The 21,649-nt window shown below is 38.8% G+C and overlaps 1 protein-coding gene across 2 annotated transcripts in view; it reads left to right on the top strand.

Moving 5' to 3' along the window:
- LOC127424633 (olfactomedin-like protein 2A) overlaps nucleotides 1-18,273 on the top strand; it is a 31,785-nt gene extending 13,512 nt beyond the window's left edge. The window contains exons 2-8 of one of the 2 annotated variants that reach the window (XM_051669988.1): nucleotides 10,129-10,392; nucleotides 11,781-11,888; nucleotides 12,088-12,267; nucleotides 12,562-12,826; nucleotides 15,085-15,372; nucleotides 15,692-15,877; nucleotides 16,701-18,273. In XM_051669988.1, coding sequence (XP_051525948.1) covers nucleotides 10,129-10,392; nucleotides 11,781-11,888; nucleotides 12,088-12,267; nucleotides 12,562-12,826; nucleotides 15,085-15,372; nucleotides 15,692-15,877; nucleotides 16,701-17,305 — 1,896 coding nt within the window. In that variant the 3' untranslated portion in view covers nucleotides 17,306-18,273. Of the gene's footprint in view, nucleotides 1-10,128; nucleotides 10,393-11,780; nucleotides 11,889-12,087; nucleotides 12,268-12,561; nucleotides 12,851-15,084; nucleotides 15,373-15,691; nucleotides 15,878-16,700 lie in introns of both variants that reach the window. The other variant, XM_051669987.1, reaches the window with a different exon arrangement.
- The last annotated feature ends 3,376 nt before the right edge of the window (nucleotides 18,274-21,649 follow it).

Raw genomic sequence — 21,649 nt, 5'->3', positions numbered from 1 at the left:
TCTTCACTATTTGTATCACTCCACTTGTATGTGTTTGCGGAATTCTAAAAGGGCTTTCAGTCTGTGCATTGCTCTCTGACACGCAATGAATGATCCAGCTTTGGCTTTGAAATCGTTTTTGTTAGTGGAGCAAAAATAGACAAAATAACTGGCCATGTTGTGTCTAAAATATAAGTTTCTCAATATCACATAACTGTTGTCTCTGGAACCGTTGTATAAAAGAAATATCACACTCATTTTGTTTTGCATGAACCATCTGTTTGACTTCTTCAGCCAAAATGTCTCACAGTCGTCTCTTGGCTATAGTGAGAAGACAAATAGATTGAGGTCGAGAGAGTGCTGTGACACATAAACATGCTCAGCTGGAATGTGGATGTGTGTCCCCAAAATCAACACATGCTCACTAAGCTAGTTTTGGGCTAATTGACATGTGTGTCCTAATGGTGTGTGTGTGTGTGTCCAGTTGGAACAGAGTGATGAAGAGATCTAGCTGTGTCTTCAGATCTAGATCCATTATTTTGTCTCTGTGAATGTGTTGACTACAATTGATTAAATTAAAATTATGACGGAATGTGTCATCTATCCTTTAACACAATTGGTCTGTTTTGTTTACACTGATATATTTTCTTTGGAAAAATGCGTAAGTTGATGTCTTATTTGTTTTCATATAGATTTTATAATTTGTCTTGCAGATTTTTGAAGGTGAGTCAAAAGATGTTGTAATCAGAGTAGGTTTTTAAGATGAATTTTAGATAAATTTAGATTTATTAAAACGTGCTTCTCTAACCTAAAATTGTAGCCTAAACATAACCTAAAGTGTCCTAAAAGATAAATGAGAGGTGAACAAAATAGATATTCTTACTCTTTACCTATAAAGATATTAATAATGCTTTTAAAGAATTCTATCTTGATCTATATAGTTCCACGTCTTCATCTACTGATGAGGATATTAGAAACTTTGTGGAACCATTAGAACTTCCTAAACTGACGACTGAGCAAAAGGCAAAAAAATTGTCTTGATTCTGAGATAACCTTGGAGGAGTTCGGCGAGGTAATTAAGGCCTTGTCTACAGTCAAGGCTCTGGGGCCAGATGGCTTTGCCGCTGAATTTTTTAGATCTTATGCTACAAAACTGGCTTTACTTTTGCTAGAAGTTTATACGGAATAATTAAAGAATGGAAAGCTTCCGCCAACCATGACGCAAGCCCGGATCAGTCTACTTCTTAAAAAGGACAAAGATCCAAGCGAGTGTAAGAGTTACTGTCCAATTTCCCTAATCCAGCTAGACATTAAAATATTGTCAAAAATAAGTAAAGTTATGGCATCTCATATACATATAGATCAGGTAGGGTTTATTTGAGGCCGTAGCTCATCTGATAACATTAGACATTAGACTCCGGTCGCTGCCATCTCACTTGACGTCGAAAAGGTGTTTGATATGGTAGAATGGGATTATCTTTTTAAGATTTTGGAAATTTACAGGTTCGGGAATAATTTTATTGGATGGATTAATTTACTTTATAGACACTATGTAGCAGCGGTACAAACAAATGGATTAATTTCAGATTATTTTACTCTGGATAGGGGCACCCGGCAGGGTTGCCCTCTTTCCCCATTATTGTTCTGTCTTGCCCTGGAACCAATAGCAGCCGCGATAAGAAAGGAGGATGATTTTCCAGGGGTGATGGCAGGAGATGTGGCGCATAAGCTTTTGCTTTATGCAGATGACATTTTATTATTCGTCTCCAACCCTATTAGATATATGCCTTGCCTCCACAGAATTATTAATTCCTTTTCTAAGTTCTCAGGGTACAGAGTTAATTGGTCTAAATCCGAAGCTTTGGCACTGACAGCGTATTGCCCGGTAACAGCTTTTAAGCAGGGCAACTTCCAGTGGCCCAAACAGGGCATTAAGTATTTGGGTATTTTATTCCCAGCAAATATGTGTGTTAATTTTGACCCTTTAATAAAACGTTTTTCAAGCTATGTGGGCAGGTGGGCTTCATTACATTTATCTATGATTGGGAAGGTTAATGTTATTAAAATTAATTGTATTCCAAAATTCAGCTACCTGCTACAGTCTCTCCCTTTAGATGTCCCCCTCTCTTATTTCAAGCAATTTGATAGCATAGCAAAGTCCTTAATTTGGAATGGTAAACGTCCCAGATTACACTTCAGTAAGTTACATAGGCCGATTGACAAAGGTAGGCTAGGCCTACCCAAGATTTTGTTTTATTATTATGCATTTGGTCTCAGACATTTGGCTCATTGGTTGCTTCCACCTGAGAGAGCCACTCCCTGGTTTTGTATTGAACAGGCAGTTCTTGCCCCTATTTCGCCATTGCAAAGCCTTTCTATCAAACTAACCGGAGAAGTTACACCCCGTTATCTCGCATTTGCACGGGGTATGGACAAAAGTGTCCAGAGTGTTTAATTTGGACATTTATTTAAATGTTGCTTCGAGCATATGGCTGAACCCAAAGTTATGCATTAATAAGTCCCCTTTCTGCTGGACAGAATGGATTGTGAGGGAGGTTAATATGCTCTGTGACCTATATGAGAGTGGAGTGTTGAGATCCTTTGAAAATATGGTTCAACATTTTGGGATCCCCAGGTCTCAATTCTTTAGGTATTTACAGCTGTGCCACCTGCTTTGTACTATTTTTGGGAGTAGCATACCCCCCCTTAAGCTGCAGATACTCTGGGAGTGGTGATTACTGCATTTGGAAAATGTCATGAGGCATCAGTGTATTACTCCCTGCTAATTCAGAGTCTGGGGGATAGAGCTTCAACTTCTCTCAAGAGATTATGGGAGAAAGATTTAAACTTGGTATTGGAGGAGGGAGTTTGGGCTAGGATTCCAAAAAACATCAAGTCTACATCTAGAGATGCAAGGGTGCGCCTTATGCAATTTAAGATTTTACATAGATTCTATTGGACCCCCTCTATATTGTATAGGCTTGGTTTTAAAGATACACCCACCTGCTGGTGATGCCAATCAGAAGATGGGGACACAACCCATGTTTTTTGGTGGTGTGTTAAGATCCAAGAATTTTGGTTGAGGGTTCAGAGTTTTATGTGTGACGTATTGGGCACTCAAATTTCATTTTGCCCCAGACTCTGTATTTTAGGCAATGGGGCGGTCATTAATATAGGGCATAAGTACATAAAAAATTGGGTCCTAGCCAGTGTTATGATCGGCAGACAGGTCATCCTTAGGGGATGGAAGTCGGCTGGAGCGCCCTCATTTCAGGAGTGGTGCACGGAGATGGGCAGGGTAGCGGCATCTGAGGAGATGTCATGTAGAAGGCTAGGCAACCTGGATTTGTTCATCAGGAAATGGTGCAGCTATTTAGACTTTTTGGAAGGCTCTCGGGGAGGGGCAGCATACAGTTTGCAAAAATTATTTTATAGTAATGTCCATTCAACAGATCTAAGAATGGCGTATAGTTGACTACATATTCAGCTTGAATAGGGGAAAGTATTGTAACATTGAAAAAAAAAATGCATGCGTAATCTTTAAATCTATATAAGAACAGAAGTTTCCATTTCTTGTGCTGCCTATTCTGTGGATTACTTTGACATGATCATTTTGCATGTTTGAATTCAAGAATGCACTTAAAGACTCCGCCCTCATTGAATGGTGCACCCATAGATGTATACATGTGCATATGTGCATGGATTAGGAAATCATTGGGAATGACGCTTTCTGGAGCATACAAAGAACTGAGTATGCCTTGATGCATGATGCAGACACCAAAATGTCCATAACACACACTCTTTTATTCCAGTTTACAAGGGGTCTTATTGTCAAAGCCCACTAGGCCATAGACACTGTGAGTGTGTGGGTATGTTTGCAAGTGTTGCAGCATTTTTCACCTAATTAACTCATCTAAACAATGGGAACCATTCTGTGATATTTTCAACAGAGAATAAAATGTGTTTTTGCTAAATTTAGCATATTACAGACAGACTAAATCTAAATCAGTCCCTAAATCAAACTTGTCTGTCAGTCTGGGCGTACACAAAAGAACAGCATGGCTTTATTAATTCCTTCCACTTCAAGCTGACAGTAGCCCAGTTTTTGTGCATTATTCTGTGGTTGTCATGGCTTCATAATTAGCCTAAAGTAGCCTCCTGAAGGACTTAAAATCTAACCCCTTTTAATAAGAGTTTTTGACCTGTCAGTCTGTTTTATTTATAATTAACTAATATTGGCTTGGCACTTGAAATACGGACACTTTTTTTGGCCTAGTATTGAAATCCCTTGTCTGCAAACTATGATGTGACAGCATAATTTCCTTAAAATGTGAATAACAACAGATTGCATTTAGCCAAGGCATCCTTTATTGCAGATGCATTTATCCAATGTGGCCTGCAGTGCAAGGTATGCATTTTATCAGTGTGTGTTCTCTGGGAATCAAACCCATGACCTTGGCATTGCTAGCACCATGCTCTACCAGTTACAGGAACAGTAAATATGACCATAAAGACGTGTTCACTGAGAGTACTACGTGGCAGTTGTGAGATCAGACAAATGGATGGCTCAAAGAGCACACTGTTTTATTCCAGTTTACAAGGGGTCTCAGACAGATAACCAGATCTTATAATGGAGAATTTCTGAAATGCTGAATTCCTTCACTAACTATAAGCAGTTCCACATGTGCCATGGCAGAGCCTTTATTGAGAATGTCAATCTCAGAAAAGATGACAGCTCTGCTCTCTTTGGGCAAACAGTCTGACAGCACAAGGACTTCAGTTAGATTGTTTATCAAATGCTATAGGTTATGTTGTCTGAGCTAAGAGAGGTAAATTAACTTTTATTGTCTCTGTTCACCAGGGTTGAGCAAAATTCAGAATATTTTATCTGGTTCCCTTTCGATTTATGATTTGGAATTGGAATTGAATTGGCCATGACCCACATGATGTTGACTAAGAATGACACAAAGAAGAATTTAATTTACTGAACTGCGATTAGAAGATATTTAACAGTCACACAAAAAAGGACTTTTATTAGTTCAACACAACAACAAAATGGGCCAGATAACTTCTTAGGTGTTCGGTTTAAGCTTTCCATCCTGCAAAACTGATTTATGCTGTCTGGCTCTATTTTTAAGAATTTGGGGTAAATTAAAGCATTCTTTGAAATGATGTGTTAATTTATTAAATTAAATGATTTAATATTTATTATAAATGGGGCCTGGGTAGCTCAGCGAGTATTGATGCTGACTACCACCCCTGAAGTCACGAGTTCGAATCCAGGGTATGCTGAGTGACTCCAGCCAGGTCTCCTAAGCAACCAAATTGGCCCAGTTGCTAGGGAGGGTAGAGTCACATGGGGTAACCTCCTCGTGGTCGCGATTAGTGGTTCTCGCTCTCAATGGGGCACGTGGTAAGTTGTGCGTGGATCGCGGAGAGTAGCATGAGCCTCCACATGCTGGGAGTCTCCGCGATGTCATGCACAACATGCCACGTGATAAGATGCGTGGATTGGCGGTCTCAGAAGCGGAGGCAACTGAGACTTGTCCTCCGCCACCCGGATTGAGGTGAGTAACCGCGCCACCATGAGGACCTACTAAGTAGTGATAATTGGGCATTCCAAATTGGGAGAAAAGGGGATTCAAAAATAAATACATTAAATAACATGCAAAACTGCCCTTCAGTGCCTAAGACTGTAGAGATAGTGGTCTTCAGTACTACATTGGCAAGTTGTTTTGGTAGTCTGATTGAGAATAAAGAAGAACATATGTGCATCATTACTTTTCCCTGCTGTCATTTCACATTGGTCTTTTCTGTGGTTTTTTTCCCCCAGTGGCTCCACATATTCCTTGCTCTTTTACTGCTACTGTTCATTGTGTTCAGTTTATTTGTGCTGTCAATGTCAGGCAGGTATTATAAAGGCAAAGAGCTCTCCTGCATGTACAGATGGCCGACATTGCGAAGAGCACAGCGCCATATATGGGCAACCTTCATATTCAACAACATCTGGCTTTTATGAAGCTCCATATCAGTCCAATGATTGCTTTATGTTAGAAGTGCATCTCTGTAAATTATATTCACATGTAACTCATTGGAAGCAGAGAGAATGTCATAGAAGGTCCTTACTGAGAAAAGGAGAAACATTAGTTCTGTTCCAAAACCTACATGGGCAGCTGCCTCCTTAGGCAGCATCTTAACTGTCATGGAACTTCAGAAGTGACTGATTTGCAATGCTCTACATAGGCAACAACTTCGCGCATCACACAAATAGTGCTCAGCATGGGAGACTTGACATTACCATGTTGCTAAGCTAACAGCAGGGGTGTAAAAAGTACTTAGAAATTATATTTAAGTGAAAGTATGGATATTAAGTGAAAATTTTACTCAAACATCCAAGTATCTAGCCAAAAAATACTTGAGTGAAAGTAAAAAATTATTCACATTAAACTGAACTTAAGTATTTAAAAAGTAACTTTTTTCTTTGCTAGGATGAAATCAAGAGAGGAGATTGTGTGAGAGAGGACGTTGTTAAATTTGATTGGTTTGTTAAGTCGCCTTTTTACGGTCTCTGACGACTGGCATATTTCTCCCCCAGTGGCATTCGCAACCTGGTCAAAGAATCATGTTACAATAACTATATTTTTGCAAAAGGATTTTTATGTGGCCTGTTGTATGTAACACTGCAATTTCATGGTGGAATGAACACAGAGGCACAACAACAACAATGACTTTTATCCCCTTTCACACAAATCACGAGTAAAACGGCAGATTATCAGTTCATAAACACGTACTTTTTGCCTTGTTCCTCACACAATGCTATCTTATGACATCTAAACACTTTTACTATAGTGCATGACTCATTTTAACATTTGCATTACATAACCAACTACATTTACAAGCTTGTTCAAGTGGGATTGCACGGTAGCTCAACTGACAAAGTGTTGAATATGCGATACAAAGGGCTGGGGTATGAGTCTTGAAGAGCACGCGAGTCCACACGTGAGCCCAAAGTGTCAAAGAAGCACCACAAAATGACGTGGTTACTTCAGAAATTGTGTTTTTCAGGTCACATTTGCTTTTTATGACACTATCGGTTAGGTTTAAGGTTTAGGGTAGGGAGGTCTGTTTTATTGATGTAAATCTCGATAGAACATTAACCTTAAAAAAAGGTATCTGTTTGGGAGAACATTTCACTTGCTTTTAGCACCACACAGTGAACATTTCCCTTCGGAACTGCCCTGAGATGTGTAATGAACCACATAATTGTATTTAGCAAAATTTTTGCCACAGTCATGCAATGTTCGTTGCATGGGAGAAGGCACTCACAAATTGCGATCTCAGAGCACTTGAGATATAGAGAAAGATTAAAAAATCCAAAGAAGCTTTGAAGAAATTTTGTGATGTTGGTTTTGTGAGTTGTTTTATAGTGGCTGTTTAGCAGATAAATTTAATAATTAATATTTACTCAGATTCCATTATTTTTATTATCCTTATCATTGTTGGTTTTATAGTTATTATTACAATTAATAGTTGCCTAACAACAACAACAATACAAATTCAGCAAGTAGGGAGTAGAAATTCATAGATATAATTTAAATATGAAGGCAACTGTAGAAATAAATGACATGAATACATTTAATTACAAAGGCCTTTTGTTTATATACAGTACTGTGCAAAAGTCTTAGGCACATAAGATGTTTCACAAAAACATTTGTCTTAAGATGGTTATATATATCTTCAGCTTTAGTGTGTCAATAGGAAATATAAATTTTCTAAAATTTCTATTGCAAATAGAATAGAATAGAAGAACAGGGAGCCCTGCAACAGATGTCGTGGCCCCCACAGAGCCCGCCCACTGAACATCGTGTCAGTCTGAGATTACATAATGAGACCGAAGCAATTGAGACAGCCTAAATAGATAGAAGAACTGCTGCAAATTCTCCAAGAAGCTTGGTACATCCTATCTGCCAACAACCAAGAAAAACTGTGTCCAGGTGTACCTAGGAGAATTGGTGCTGTTTTAAAGGCAAAAGTGGTCAAACCAAAATTGATGTAGCTTTTTTATGTTTACTGGACTTTGTATGATGTTAATTGATAAATAAAAACTTTTTTTGGCATTATTTTTAAAAACATCCTCACTATGCAACGTTTTTCACAAATGCCTGAAACGTTTGCACAGTACTATGTGTGTGTGTATATATATATATATATATATATTTGCAACTTCAATGATCATTTTTGCCTTCATAACAAGCGTTTCGAATAAAGTTTAGGAGAAAAACCATCAGAGTTTCTCACTTCTTGCTCATAGTTTTGAATGAATACATCACATTCAGTCGGGCGGTCACATACAGTCTATTCGCATAAATATTTCAACGTATCCGAAGCTCAAATCAGATCCAAAATTCCATCTCTGCAGATGGTTGGAACTCCACACAACCACTGTGAGACACTGCATTTGTAATGACTGACCTCTGGTCTGTCATCTGTCATTTATCGGATGCAGTGAAAAGGCAGCTTCAGTCCAGTAAGATGAAAGAAAATGATCTGCAAAAATGTAGTGAGTACTTTTCAAGTTTAGATAAAACTGTATGGAGTACAGAGTGCTATTATTTCTTTGGAAATGTAATAAAGTAAAAGTACAAGTATTCTGTTTAAGTTGCACTCAAGTAAAGTACAAATCGATAATAAAAATAATACTTAAGTATAATAGTATTTTTACTTTACTTTACACCCCTCCTGGCTAACAGAGTGAGACTCCAATAAAAAATACGAATGCATAGCACAAACAAATATTGGGTAAAATAATGCATTTTAATTGCACTAAACTATTTTTGACTATCATTTTCTGGATGAAATATAAATAGGATTTGTGAAAGACATTTCACCTTATCCAACATCATGGATTCTTGTAATTTGGGATTGTGTTATCTGTGAAGGATACATGTGATGCTGCCTTAGAATTTGCAAAACAAGGTATCTAGGAGGCAACAAAGCCTAATTAAGTTGCCTATTTGGAACAGCACACCTAGGATGCCTTAAAATGCTGCCTCCGCAGACAGCTCAATAGATTTTGGAACAAAGCAATTCTGTCAAACTGTGAGGTACTCTGCACGATATGGTTTAAAAATAAGTTGTTTATGAGAGAAGGTGCAAATCCACTCAGGCCCCATCTCTGTGCTGAATTTTATGGGAATCTGAAGCCCCAGGTTGTCTTCAAAGCCAGTGCCATGGTAAAAGTCAACTTACCGGTCAGGCTTGCTCTAACTGACAACAGATGCCTAAACGAAAACAAATGAGATAGAGAGCAGTTTAACGTATCTTAAACTGCTCCCTATCTCTTGATTCATAAAAAACAACTTTGTAGATAGATTTAATGTCTTGTGTGCTTTATGTCATTTGGAACTACTGTGATAAGAGTTTAAATGGGGTGTAAAACTGCATACATCCCTCAAGAAACAGTATTATGCGTCAGGATTCTGGTCAAAAGTTATAGGGACTGGTAAAGTTTCACTGCAGTTGGTTCTTCACAGAGTCTATAGCTGATCACTTCCAGAGCATCAGGATTCAAACCAAGAGGCAAAGTCTGTTAAGCAGTTCAAGGTACAATAGCAGTTTTCTCTTTGTCAAATAAAGTGTAAAAAGGCTTTAAAATAATTATTAAAGAGGGACATGAAAGGGTTAAACGTGATGTTTTGTTCTGCTGGATAATAGGAATTTAACTTTAGTGCTTTGGCTACATTTTATTGTATAGAGACAGATATGATATGAATCAGAAAGAGAGAGAGGGAAAGGGATTGAAAAGGGCTGGACTCAAACTCCGACATGAGTATGGGCTCAACATGTCACTAACCGCTAGGCCACAGCCATGGCATGATAAGAATTTTTATGATAAGAAACTGGAGACTTATGAAAATACACTATTCCAATATACCCATGTGGCAAACTTCTGGCCGCAAGTTCATGTTTTCACATGCCAACGGGCTATGTGGCAAACTTTGCTGCAAATAAACAGTTTTTGCAAGGGGCGTGCTAGTTCTTTGGGCCTTGCTATGACATGGTTGTTGGACATTTGGATTGTTTAGTGCAACTTTTGTAGATTTTCCTTTACTTAATCTGTTTTTCTCCCACTTACTCTCTTTCACTCAGATTTTTGGTGAGACTGAGCCAGTCAGGATGATTTCTGAGGGTTCAGACTGCCGCTGTAAATGTGTGATGCGGCCATTGAGCATTGAGGCATGTGCGAGGCTCCGTGATGGAAGCTTACGAGTGGATGATTTTTACACCGTGGAGACGGTGAGCTCAGGCTCTGACTGTAAATGTTCCTGCACGGCTCCTCCCTCCTCACTGAACCCATGTGAGAACGAATGGAGAAAAGAAAAACTGAGGAAACAAGCTCCTGAACTACTCAAGGTAAAAAATGTCTTCATCCTCAGATCAGGGACATTTTACTTTGGTATTGAACTCTTTTTTTGTACTTTAACATACAGATGTAAAATAGGACTATGCAGTGGCACCTAAAAGTTTTTTTGACACATAAGTGGCTTTTTTAGAGAAAGATAGCACACTTCACAAAATGTATTAGGTTTCAAATGATAAAAAAATGCATATACTGTTTAAAATGAAGATACTTACATGGGATTACTCTGCTAGGACACCTGTGTGAACTTGAGGAGAAGTGACTTCATACACTCACTTAAATTCACCTTGACCTTCACCATTAAGATGGTTAAAAGTAATTGCAAAAGGAGTGCTTGGAAGAGTGAAGTTAGTTTTAATAAAGTTTTAAGTCATTTGTTTGCAGATCCCACTTCCTTTTACATTTTGTTATCTAATGCAATGACATCTATTGTATACATTTTTAAGTGTTACTTAAGTATCTAAAAGTGTCCAAATGTTAAATAATAAATAAATATTATAGGGCCCTTGTATGTCTTTAGGAATGTTCTGGGTTAAAAACAAGTTGAGCTCTTTACTGAGGGATGAGTCAAAATTATTTTCTGTGGTAATTTACAGCATGCCACAGTTGATTACCACAGAAAGTAATTTTGACTTTGTCCCTCAATTGGTAAAAACAAACAAAAATGCATAGACACAAATTAACTTATCATGGAATGCTGTTAATTGAGATTTAAGAGATAGTTCACCCAAAAATGTAAATTGTGTTAGAATTTCATTCCCCTCATTTCAGTCCAAACCTGTATTGCTTTCTTTCTTCTGTGACACATAAAAAGTAGATGTTAAGCAGAATGTTAGGGACTGACAGCCTCAGTTACTGTTCACTTTCATTATATGGGAAAGAGCTGCATCAAAATGCTTGGAAATTTCTCCTATTATGTTCCATGGAAGAAAGTAAGTCTTAACAGGTTTGAAACAGCATTTGGGTGAACAAACTCTTCAACTTGCATTTGAACATTCCTTTAATTTATACACAAAAGCTGAAGAGAGAGTATCAGAGTTTATAAAGTGTTCATTTGATACAAACTTATAGCAAGAAAACAGTACAATCCATTTATCCAAAGCTACATTCAGGTGAAACATAATATGTTCAACTTTCAAGAGTCATGCAGATATATTTTATTTTATCTGCACAGTGTGCCATTAAAACATAGACACAGATGCAAAGGTTTTATATTTTGAAGAGAACATAAAGAGACCCAAGAGGTAAGAATTTCATACATTTCCTCCAGGTGTTACATTTCAATCTACAGCGCTGCTGGATATGTATTAGGTATTTTAGTAATCAATGACATATTTACAGTTCAAACAAGCATCATTAATTATACTATATTTGTATTTAGCTCCATTCTATGGTGGACCTGCTGGAAGGAACATTGTACAGTATAGATCTGATGAAGGTCCATGCTTACATGAACAAGGTCGTGGCTCAGATGAACACATTAGAAGAGGTAAATAATCCACCTGAATGGAACTGAGATTGGATTAATCAGATCTGAATGTGAAACATTGACTAAACCTTAATCAATTGTATGACGCTGTTTTATTGGATATGATGAGAATTTAACTTTTTGGCTTTTGCTACTTTTATTATTTTATAGAGAGAGAGAGATTACATTAAATGATCTCTTTTTAATGATCTGTTTACAGACCATAAAGACAAACCTCACTCGAGAGAATGAGTTTGTGAGGGACAGTGTTGTGAACCTGTCCAATCAGCTGAAGCGGTATGAGAACTACTCTGACATCATGGTCAGCATCAAGAAAGAGATCTCCAGCCTGGGACTACAGCTATTGCAGAAAGACGCAGCCTCTGATAATAAATCACAGGTAACAAGTTAGATTGAACACTTAAACCACAGTTTCACTTAAGTCTCACAGTTAAACCAGCTGAGCACCAGTCTAGCCACTGACTGGGAAACCAGCTAGACCAGATGAAGACCAGCTTGGCCTAGATGGGAGACCATCTTAAACCAGCTAAGACCAGCTTAAACCAACAAAGACCAGCAAATCATCTTAGGCTTGTTTAAGCTGATTTCTCCAGCAAGGACAATGACACACACACACACACACACACACACACACACAAGATCAGACTTGTAATCCAAAACTGTATGATTCCAGGGCACAGAGAGTAAAAAGTCCAAGGAGGTTGTAAAACCACCCAACAAGAAACCCCCAGCTGCCAAACCTCCACCCAAACAGCCTAAAGACAAACCTGTCAAGCCCAAGAAAGAGGCCCCAGCCAAGCCATCTAAACCTGCAAAGCCAGACCCCACCACCAAATCCAAGTCCTTGGGCCCGACTGGAGTCATCAGGGGCATCACGTACTACAAAGCGTCTAAGGCAGAGGACACTGAGTCACATTCAGCGGGGAGAGGAGAGAGGGGTATGGAGACCTCTATGCCATTTGGTACATGCACAACACATCTGTGTTCAATTCATGTTCTTGAAAGCCTCTTCATTATAATTCTAGCAGAACAAAAAAACTGACAAATTTCCAGAAAAGGTCTACCTGTAGAGACTAATTCCAGATTGCTTGCTATTGCTAATATTTAGGGTTAGAGATTCGAACAAACCCCTAACCCTTAAATATTAAACTCTGATTAAACTTGTTTGTGCTTATCTGAGCAAAAACATTTTAGTCTGGCAGATGATAAAACAGGCTAAAAAAATCCCATATACTTACATTCATTAAAGGAGGGACCCAAGCCATACCTTAGGATACCAGAATATCATAGAGACTTGGCGATGGGCTCTTTTGACTTGGGCCAGTAAACAACCACCCAGAACACTGTAGCAACCTCAGAGTAACACACTCAAAACCACTTAGAACACCTTAGCAAATTCTTAGCAAAGCCATGGCAACCACCTACTACACCCTGGCATCGTGGTGGTGACTTTTTTTTTGGGCAGCAATACACACACTTTCACAATGTAAAAATCTAGGTTTACTTGTTATTTTTGTGACATAGTCCATAATTTCTATGTAATGTTAGCTGGGTTTCTAAAGGGCATGTTGTTTACAGCTGTATCTTTGTGACCCAAGGCTCTGAAAACGCTCAGGTGCACCTCTTGTGCTGTATTTAGTTTTGCATGCTGAAGTCACCACAAGTCACACATACACTAGTAGTAAAGTGTTACAGGAGGTAAAGCAGCCGAAAGTTGAGAGAAACATTATACTGTTTATTTTTCACAAGCCCCTTGCTGAAGACCTCTTGTAAGACTGGATCTACAACATATCCTCTAAATCCCTAAATAATCCCTTTAGTCTCATAATTTATTCCTTGTTAAAATACTTTGGAAATTGTGAAAACCAGAATAGCCAGTGGTTAAGAAAAAGGGATTCCCTTTTTTTTTAATCTTGACCTGAAATCTGTAGGTGATGTACTGAGGGAATGTTGTAGACTATGCATAAGGATTTGTTTGAGTTTTGGGGCATGTAAAAAGTGTTGAAGTTAGTTCACACAAATAGGGCTGCAGTTAGAAATTCTTGGGCCCGTTACAAAACAAATTCAGTGGGCCCTCCTCTAGTTTGTAGTCCAATGGGTGGGGGGTGGACAGGGACAGTTCTTTAATCAGCGTGTGCGCTGCCCCGGCGCCTTTCGCTTTCACTTTTGCGCACTGTCTCTGTGTTTATATCTGCATCTCCCTCTGAACACGCAATATACAATATGAAACAGCCTTTTTGTCCCAAACACGGGCCCGGGACAACAGGTCCAGTTGTCCAGTGTCCACTCTTATTAGCGGCTCTGCACCCAAAAATGAATATTCTGTCATCATTTACTCATCCTCATGATGTTCCAAACCCTTATGACTTTCATTCTTCCATAGAACACCAAAGGAGAAATTTTAAAGAATGTTCTGGTTTGTCTAATCCATGCAATAACAGCTTTAAATTCAACCTATTCCTTATACAAAGTTAGTGTGTGACTTCAAAATACTTGAAATTTAGTGCACAAGTCATATGGACCACTAATGCAATTACCACTGTAAGTGCATGACAAAAAAAAAAAGAAACGGCGATCAGAACATTCTTCCAGAAATCTCTTTTTGTGTTCCATAGATAAGAAGTACTGGTCTGTATTTCTATGAATTTTGACAGTAATTTCAGCAAGAAGTGTCCTAAGGGATGAAATAATTTGCATAGCTTGTCCAGAAACAAATATAAAAAGATAGTAAGCAGGGAAGAGATAATAATCCTATAAAGTTTGTTGAGGTGTCCAAAACTATTACAGTGATGGTCCTGTGTCCTTGCATGACATATACAGATGATGGTGTATATATTATATCTTATATACTGTACTTATGTCTTGCCCCCTCTCCTGTGCTCATGCCTACATGTTTAATGTTCCAGACAGTCCCACAGGGCAGGAAGAGAAGGCTCAGATTAGGGTCTCTCCTCTAACATTGTTTTAAGGAGATCTGTTGTACATGGCATGAGATCAAATGGCCTCAGTTTAGATATGTTGAATCCAAACAATGTAGGCAGAGTCTAGGTTACAATGCAGGAAGTTTCTTCGAGTGCAAAATATCACCAAAAATTCATTTGATGTGAAGCAGAGGAATCTGAAATGCCTGGGGTAAAACTTTGGACGAAGGGGTGTAATCGGCCTTTCTAACCCTCCCTGTCTACTGCTTTTTCAGAAAACCCTGCCAAAACCCATGCTGTCCACCAAAGCGAGGACAAAAGGAGTTCAGAGCTTGTCTTGGAAGCCTCTGAAATAATTTCGACTGGAACGCCAATATCAACCACCACTACGACCAAGCTCAATGCTATGACAACAACAAGCACCATACAAGCAACCACCAGTGATGAAGGGCTCATGACAAACTCCACCCTGTCCACACCAGCTCCAGAGAAATCAGCGGTCACAGAAACGGCAGGACTGAATGCCAAAGAAGGAAAACTCAAGACACAATTACACAAAGCAGGTACAGTTTCTTCAGCCTTTCTCATAACTTTCCTTGCTAAACCAGCCTAATGTTGCCAGTTTAAGCTGGTCTAGCTGGTTCTCTAGCCTGGCCAAGTTGGCATTAGCTTGTCTCCCAGTCTGACGAGCTGAAAAGTGCCCAAAACCCACCTAAATCCATCAAAACAGCCAAACAGCCTAACCAGCTTGGCCAATTTGGGAAATCAGTTAACCACCTTGGGCTGGTTTAATTTGTTTGTTTTTTGCCCAGCGAAGTTTCTCTTCTACAATTTTAGTAAGTATATCCATCTTTTACTTTTACTCTTTTCATCTTTGAACAGGTAAATCTCTAGACTGTGAAGGCACCATAGCATCAGTGGAGATGCCAGAGAAACATCACAGTTATGGACGGAACGAGGGAGCCTGGATGAAAGACCCAGTGGCCAAGGACAACAAGATCTTTGTGACAAACTACTACTATGGTAACAACCTGGTGGAGTTCCGCAACCTGGAGAATTTCAAACAAGGTAGGAACACCGTAAAAACAAGGAGGGGGGAATTCACTAAGAATGAATTGTGCCTGGAAAAAGCACAGTTTATTTGCATGCACTGTCTGCGCTGGTTTAGTGACTGATTCGATAAAAGATTTATGCAGATCAGGTGAAGGTGCAAAGCACCCACAAAAACTGCTTAACACAATTTGCACTGTACAATTCCCAATCTTGCATGCCAGATCTGAGTGCTATATAGCAGAAGATGCAGCAGACCACCCTTATTTGGCACACTCTGTCAGGACTGTACAGCATCACCCCACTACTGTGATCCAGACACCTCAATCATCCCTTTAACATGCCGAAAGTGTGTTTGACTACACCACACATATGGATAAATGGCAGGTTATAATGCTCTTTTCCATTATTTGATCATTATTTGATGAATTACTGCTGCCACGATTGATAGAAAATTAACACAAGCATCACTTTTTAATAAATGTCAATTTACCACATGCTTTAATAGCATCAAGTTTATTGCACCAGGCAACTATCAGAGAGTTCTGTGCATGAAGCGCAATCTATAATTAGCCCAATTTACATAGAAAGTAGGTTTTTGCACGGAAAAGAATGACAATGTCTCAGGATGCAGCGCAATTTTTGCACTGGTTGCGTCTGCTTAAACTAGATTGTGCAAAAGTGTTACAACCATTTAGTGAATTTGCCCTGGAATGTTTGTTGAGTGCTCTTAATTGAATGCAATTGAGAATATTGAGGTGTGAATTACTGTACCTGTACAGTGTAACTAAAAAAGTAACAAGTTATAATCAATATCTTTAAATATCTCCATTAATCCTAGGTCGCTGGAGCAACCTGTACAAGCTCCCCTACAACTGGATAGGAACTGGCCATGTCGTCTACAATGGTGCCTTCTATTACAACAGAGCTTTCACCAAAAACATCATCAAATATGACTTGCGAATGCGCTACGTGGCAGCCTGGACTCTTCTTCATGATGCAGTCTATGAAGACACCACGCCCTGGAAATGGCGAGGCCATTCAGATATCGATTTCGCTGTAGACGAGAGCGGACTCTGGGTGATCTACCCAGCACTGGATTACGACTACTCGCAACACGAAGTCATCGTCATCAGCAAGCTGGATCCAGGTGATCTCTCCATGAAGAAGGAGACTACATGGAGGACTGGGCTGAAGCGCAACTCATATGGAAACTGCTTTATCGTGTGTGGCGTGCTATATGCCATTGACGTCTACAACCAGAAAGAGGGCGAGGTTTCGTATGCCTACGACACGCATACAAACACGGATGCTGCTCCTCGTTTGCCATTCACGAATGAGTATGCCTTTGTGACACAAGTGGACTATAATCCTAAAGAGAAGGTGCTATATGCCTGGGACAATGGCCATCAGCTTATCTACAATGTACACTTCGTAGGCCAGTGAAGTTTTGTGTCTAAAATCTGACACTGTTTAATCCACAAGTGTTTGTGGACAAGTGGGACATCTTCTTTAATTGGACTTGGTGCATAGGGACAAACAAGGGCGATACTTATTGAGTTCTTTCTGTTAAAGGTGATGTGTGTAATTTTTTGGGATGTTAACATGATTTCTCTGATCCCAGCTAAATATGCAGTGTCAGCTATAAGTAAGGCTGATTCCCCAAAATGTGTAAATACTGTGGCTCTGTGATGTTGTCAAAACATAACTGGAGGTGGGACCAATGGCTGACAGATGGAGTGTTTTGCAAAAAAAAAAAAAAATTGCAATTCCTATTGGTGACAGTAGTGGCACAGAAATTACACACCTCACACTTAAAGCTAAGTGCTTATAGTTTGGAAATATATTGTAAATGTTAGAGGAATTTAGAGAGATGGTTGTCTCATTTAATGTAACTCATAGTTAAGGCCCCAAACTTTTACCACTTTGTACCGTTTAGCAACTCGAAGATATGAACAAACATTACAGGTGGTAAAACAAGGGTAACCATCTTATATGGCTTTATGCAGTAATGCTTTTTTAATTCAAGATTTTATTTTGATGATTGCATAATGTTTCAGTAATTTCACTGACCAACAAAAGAACATCATATTTTTGACATGGTCATTTTAAATGGGATTTTCAATTTTATGTAAATTTCTTTATTTTCAGTTATTGACTTTGTAAAATATGACATTTTCAGTGTAAATATTTCCAAGAATTGCAACCAAGTTGTGCTATTCTTATTATAAGTCTCAGATTATCAACCCCAGATATTTAAGATCATAGTCATTCAGTGTAAGTGATTACTTATTATTATTCCTGGATTAGTTACATTTGCTGTTTTCTTTCTTTTTTCTTTTTTTGTCTTTTTTTTTTTTTTACAGTTTGTGCAAAATTTCACAATTTGATTGAAAAAGCTGAAATAAACTCACTCCTAAATTATGTTGTGTCAGGAGTCTTTCTTTTTCTGTAAATGTTATCACTGGACAATGAATATGAAAACTCACCTGTAAGGCAGAATCACTATTGCTATTACAACATTTTTAAGTATAATACATATTTATGTTGCTTTCATGTGCTATCAGAATTATCCAACTTTCCATTCTGAAGTTGTAATTTTGAGCTCCTCATGTTCAAGTGCTTTGTTGTTGGAAACATGGAGGACGCCAGGTTCATTCATGTATATTTGTTGGAGAACTCTTATTTTGACACCCTAATACATGCTGTCCAACTGGCTGACGATAATGGAATTGTTGTTAATTACATGCTATTTTCTCTGTGTAAAAATGTACAGTAAGAATCAAATAGTTCTTGATATACCTAAATGTATATGACTGAAAAGGCAAGTGATAATATTGTAGCTGCATTTGGAAAAATTTATAAAACCATCTCACTATTAAAACTGAACTCTTGTCCACCATGTTAAATGTGAAACTCAAAGACTCAGATATAAAAATTATCTCAGAGTTTCCCAGTTGTAATTATGACTTGAGGGGGCATTCTTGTGCAACTTCTAAGTAGGAAATTCATATTTGCAATAATTCTGAAAGCATGTGAAAGGCAGCATTCATTGTCAACCACCCAAAACCCTAGCATTATGGTGGTGATTTTTGCAAAAATCTAGTAAATCATTAGTTCTCTGCACCTCTTAATAGACTTGTTGCTGATTTGCTGTGTAAATTTACTAATGCACATCATAATGTTTTATGTACGTATACAGTAGCCTGTGCTGTATTATAATGGTTCTCTACTGGTTGTGATTTAGAACCCAGATTTTACATTGGCCACCTAGTGGTGACCAAACACAGTACCAAAAACTATTTTATTTTCTTCAGATACATACATAACATAAATCCTCACTTGACACACAACTCACCATCTCCAGATGTCTGCCATTTTTAAAAGGCTTAATATTTTACATTGTGGGAAACTAGTAAGCTCAATGTGTATACTTTACAGTGCATGATTAACATGTCATCTGTGCTGAGTTTGTTTCTAATTTAGTATGAGTATATTAAGAGTAAGTATTTCAAGTAAGATGTTATTTTGAACGGTGGATATTATAGCATGCCCCTTTTTTCATTCAGATCTGAAGTCACTTTCATTCAGTCTAAACAAGAATAAGGAAACACAGATTACACGTTTTCATGAAATCATTTGTGCATTTGGGAGGTCTGGGTGTGGTGATAGTTGATTGAAACATTGGGTGTGTAGTGCTTAGGTCAAATGAACTCAGGAGAAGTGTAGTGTTAGAGGAACTGGGTGGAGATTCTGCTTTGTAGAGGGTTTGCATCTGGGTTAACTCTCAAGACTCCGATCTAAACCACCCACTTATTTCTTATGAGCCAATGCTTTAAAGAGCAGAATTGAAAGCCAACATAATATGCTGGTTACATTAGCCAATTTTCCTCAGATTTTCAGTCATACTGTAAGCTTCATTTACATAATCTCCAGCCACACGTATGGAGTTGTAGTTCGCATTAGCATCTGCCAATATTTATGACTTGACCAACTCAACGCCCAGCTGACTTAATGGCTACAGCAAGTGAAACAGCACTTTCACTGTGTTAGAAAAAATCATTCAGTTCCTGCTGCAGGCTCTTGTGTTCTCATCAACTGATCAATGAGCTTTTTCTCATACTGAAGAACTGACAACAAATGGAGTTTTATAAACTATGTTTGGGAGGAGCAAGGTAATTTAATCCGACCAATCACATCGCCAGAGTAAGCGTATATAAACAGCCACTTACCTCTACATGGCCTCGAGTCTTCCGGCATTCGGCCCCGTCCATTGCCTTCAAACAGACCCTTGCAAGTGACTCGGATCGTCGGATGCAACTTCGCTGCAAAGCATTCGCCTCCACCAGATCAGCTCTTCCATCCAAACAATCTCATTATTCAACCATGCCACAGCAGCTCATTTGTTTTTTGCAGTATTGACCACTACCACATTAAGTGTTATATTCTTACTCTGTCTTTCTTTCTATGCTCCATTCGCCTAAGCAGTTTATAGCGTGAAGTTGATTCCGCAGATTAACTATTTAATTCAATTATTATTCCAACGCTCCCCAGCATTTCAATCTGATTCTCCCGCACAGGTGATTCCTGTCAGCCTCATTACCTCACCGCGCAGCTCATTTAGGGCGTGATCCATTCAGCAATACTTTCAAAAACAAACACAGACATTTTAGCGCAAGCTTGCTGCTGAACAGTACTTGCTCTGACCATTACACAGCACACAGCAGTTATACACTGCCTCTGTCCAAAAAGACACGATCCGAATTCAGCTCCGCAAGAGGCAGATCATGTGCCGCGTCCCAACTCGTTCATAATCATTCCGCAAACTGATCTCGCCTCTCAGAATTTGAGCTCGCCGCACAGCCCCGATAACATGAAGCAAGTGCTGCTACAAACTTCCACTCATCTCTACACTATAACATCACTTTCCCTCCTTCTGTCAGGACAACTCTTCATGCAGGTAAAATCAATCTATTATTTTATTTTACAGAAAGTCTTCTCTACTTTTTCCCGAATCATTGGATTACAAACTTTTATTTACAAGCTTGATCATACAGCTTAATTTCTGCATGATTTTAAAAGCGTTCAACAGTCTGTCATAATGTTACGCTCCACCCAAGTTTAAAGTAACAGTTTTAAATCGACGCCAAACCATTCAGCTTGGCACCTTGCTTTATACTTCAGTATTAAGTTTTTCTGTAGAATTTATTACAAGTCATCAATATTAACAAGTAGTTTTATTCACCACACTACTGTAAACGGTGCTCTTATAGTATCTATTAAAGAGCACCTATTATGGTTCCCTATCTGTCACTCACTCGACGTTGTGTCGATGTAGTGACACTAGGGGTCACTCTTGGGAGCCCCAAACACCTCTGCTTTTTTAAAAAAAAGGCCAATGAGAATTGGTGAGCAGAATTTGCATGCCACTCCCCCGGACATACGGGTATAAAAGGAGCTGGTATGCAACCATTCATTCAGATTTTCTCTTCGGAGCCAAGCGGTTCTATTCATTGAAGGTGAATTCATCCGTGAAGTTCATTCACCTCATCTGCTGGATTCTACGGCGCATTTCAGTGGCTTCTCCCCCTCTGCACCCGTGGAGTGCAGAGAATGCCCCTGGGCGCTTCGGCAGAAACAACTAAAAGAGTATTTTCTAAAAAGAGTATATTTTCTTTCAAAAAGAGCGGCACACACAGAACGTCTTTTTAAAGATGCCTTTCCGTTTGTGTGTTATTCCTGGTTGCGGTTGTTATCTCCCCGTTTCTGACGGCCACGATCGCTGTCTTA

Source organism: Myxocyprinus asiaticus, chromosome 33 (genome assembly GCF_019703515.2).
Source record: "Myxocyprinus asiaticus isolate MX2 ecotype Aquarium Trade chromosome 33, UBuf_Myxa_2, whole genome shotgun sequence".
In the NCBI taxonomy this organism is placed as follows: Eukaryota; Metazoa; Chordata; class Actinopteri; order Cypriniformes; family Catostomidae; genus Myxocyprinus; species Myxocyprinus asiaticus.
This window is presented reverse-complemented; position numbering and strand designations above follow the sequence as displayed.